The sequence below is a fragment of the Crocuta crocuta genome, unplaced genomic scaffold, assembly GCF_008692635.1.
Source record: "Crocuta crocuta isolate KB4526 unplaced genomic scaffold, BGI_CrCroc_1.0 scaffold352, whole genome shotgun sequence".
Taxonomy (NCBI): domain Eukaryota; kingdom Metazoa; phylum Chordata; class Mammalia; order Carnivora; family Hyaenidae; genus Crocuta; species Crocuta crocuta.
The window spans coordinates 2,724,534-2,725,431 of record NW_027532169.1 but is presented as its reverse complement, the minus strand read 5'-3'; the positions used below and the strand labels follow the sequence as shown (position 1 = coordinate 2,725,431).

The 898-nt window shown below is 72.9% G+C and overlaps 1 protein-coding gene across 1 annotated transcript in view; it reads right to left on the bottom strand.

Moving 5' to 3' along the window:
• Positions 1–897, bottom strand: part of PPP1R9B (protein phosphatase 1 regulatory subunit 9B) — a gene marked incomplete at its 5' end in the record, with an annotated part of 14,987 nt that extends 14,090 nt beyond the window's left edge. The window contains one exon of the mRNA XM_077776861.1: positions 1–897. Within this exon, the coding sequence (XP_077632987.1) occupies positions 1–897 (897 nt within the window).
• Position 898: the final 1 nt, after the last annotated feature.

Sequence of the window (898 nt, the reverse complement as noted above, 5' to 3'; positions counted from 1 at the left end):
GATGGGCGCCGTGCTGAAATGGATCTTCCGGCTCGGGGCCGGGTCCTCTTCTTCCGAGAGCCCCGGGATCTCCACGCACCCCGACTCGGGCTCATAAGGGGGCTCCCCATCTTCCTCGTCGTCTTCGTCGTCCTCCTCCAGGGCACTGCCCCCAGAGTCCTCCCCCAGCCCACTGTAGGCGCTCACGTCCACCAAGTCTGCCTCCGAGAAGTCCTCCTTCTTGGACTCATCCGCCTCCTCGGGGGCCACGTCCGGGGCCCGGCCGTTGCCCACCCCCCTCTCGGGCGCCGCTACGGCCGCCGGGGCCTCCTCCAGGGCCGCCTGGGCCTTCTGCTCCTCCGGCGGCGCGGGGCCGGCTGTGGTTGCCAAGGTGCTGCCATTCTCCAGGGCCGCGTGGACCGTCACCTCCGCCTGAATCACCTCCCCAGGCGCCGCCTCGGCCTCCGACTCCCCGCTCTCCTCCACCTCCACGGGCTTAATCTTGCGCACCTCCCGGGGCTTGGGGGGCGGCCGGGCAGGGGCCACTCGGTGCTGCGGAGGCTGCTGCCCTCCTGGGCCGCGTTCCTTCTCGGCCGGTGCATCCCCCGACGGGGCGGGCGGCGGCGGCGGCGGCGGCTGGAACACGCGGGACCGCTTACTGACCAGCTTCGAGTTGACCTGGGGAAGCCCGGCGGCCGCGGCCCTGGGGAGCCCGGGCCCACGGTGGAGGCCGGTCCTCGAGTCGGCCTTCTCGAAGACGGCGCTGAGCTGGCTGACCGTCGGCGACACGGCGTCCGCGTCCAGCTTGTCCAGCGCCTCGGTGCTGCCGTTGAAGCGCACCACGACGTCCAGCTTCCGGTCCTGCAGGCCGGCGCGCTCCTGCCTCAGCAGCCGCCGCGCTGCGGCCTCCTTGTCGCCG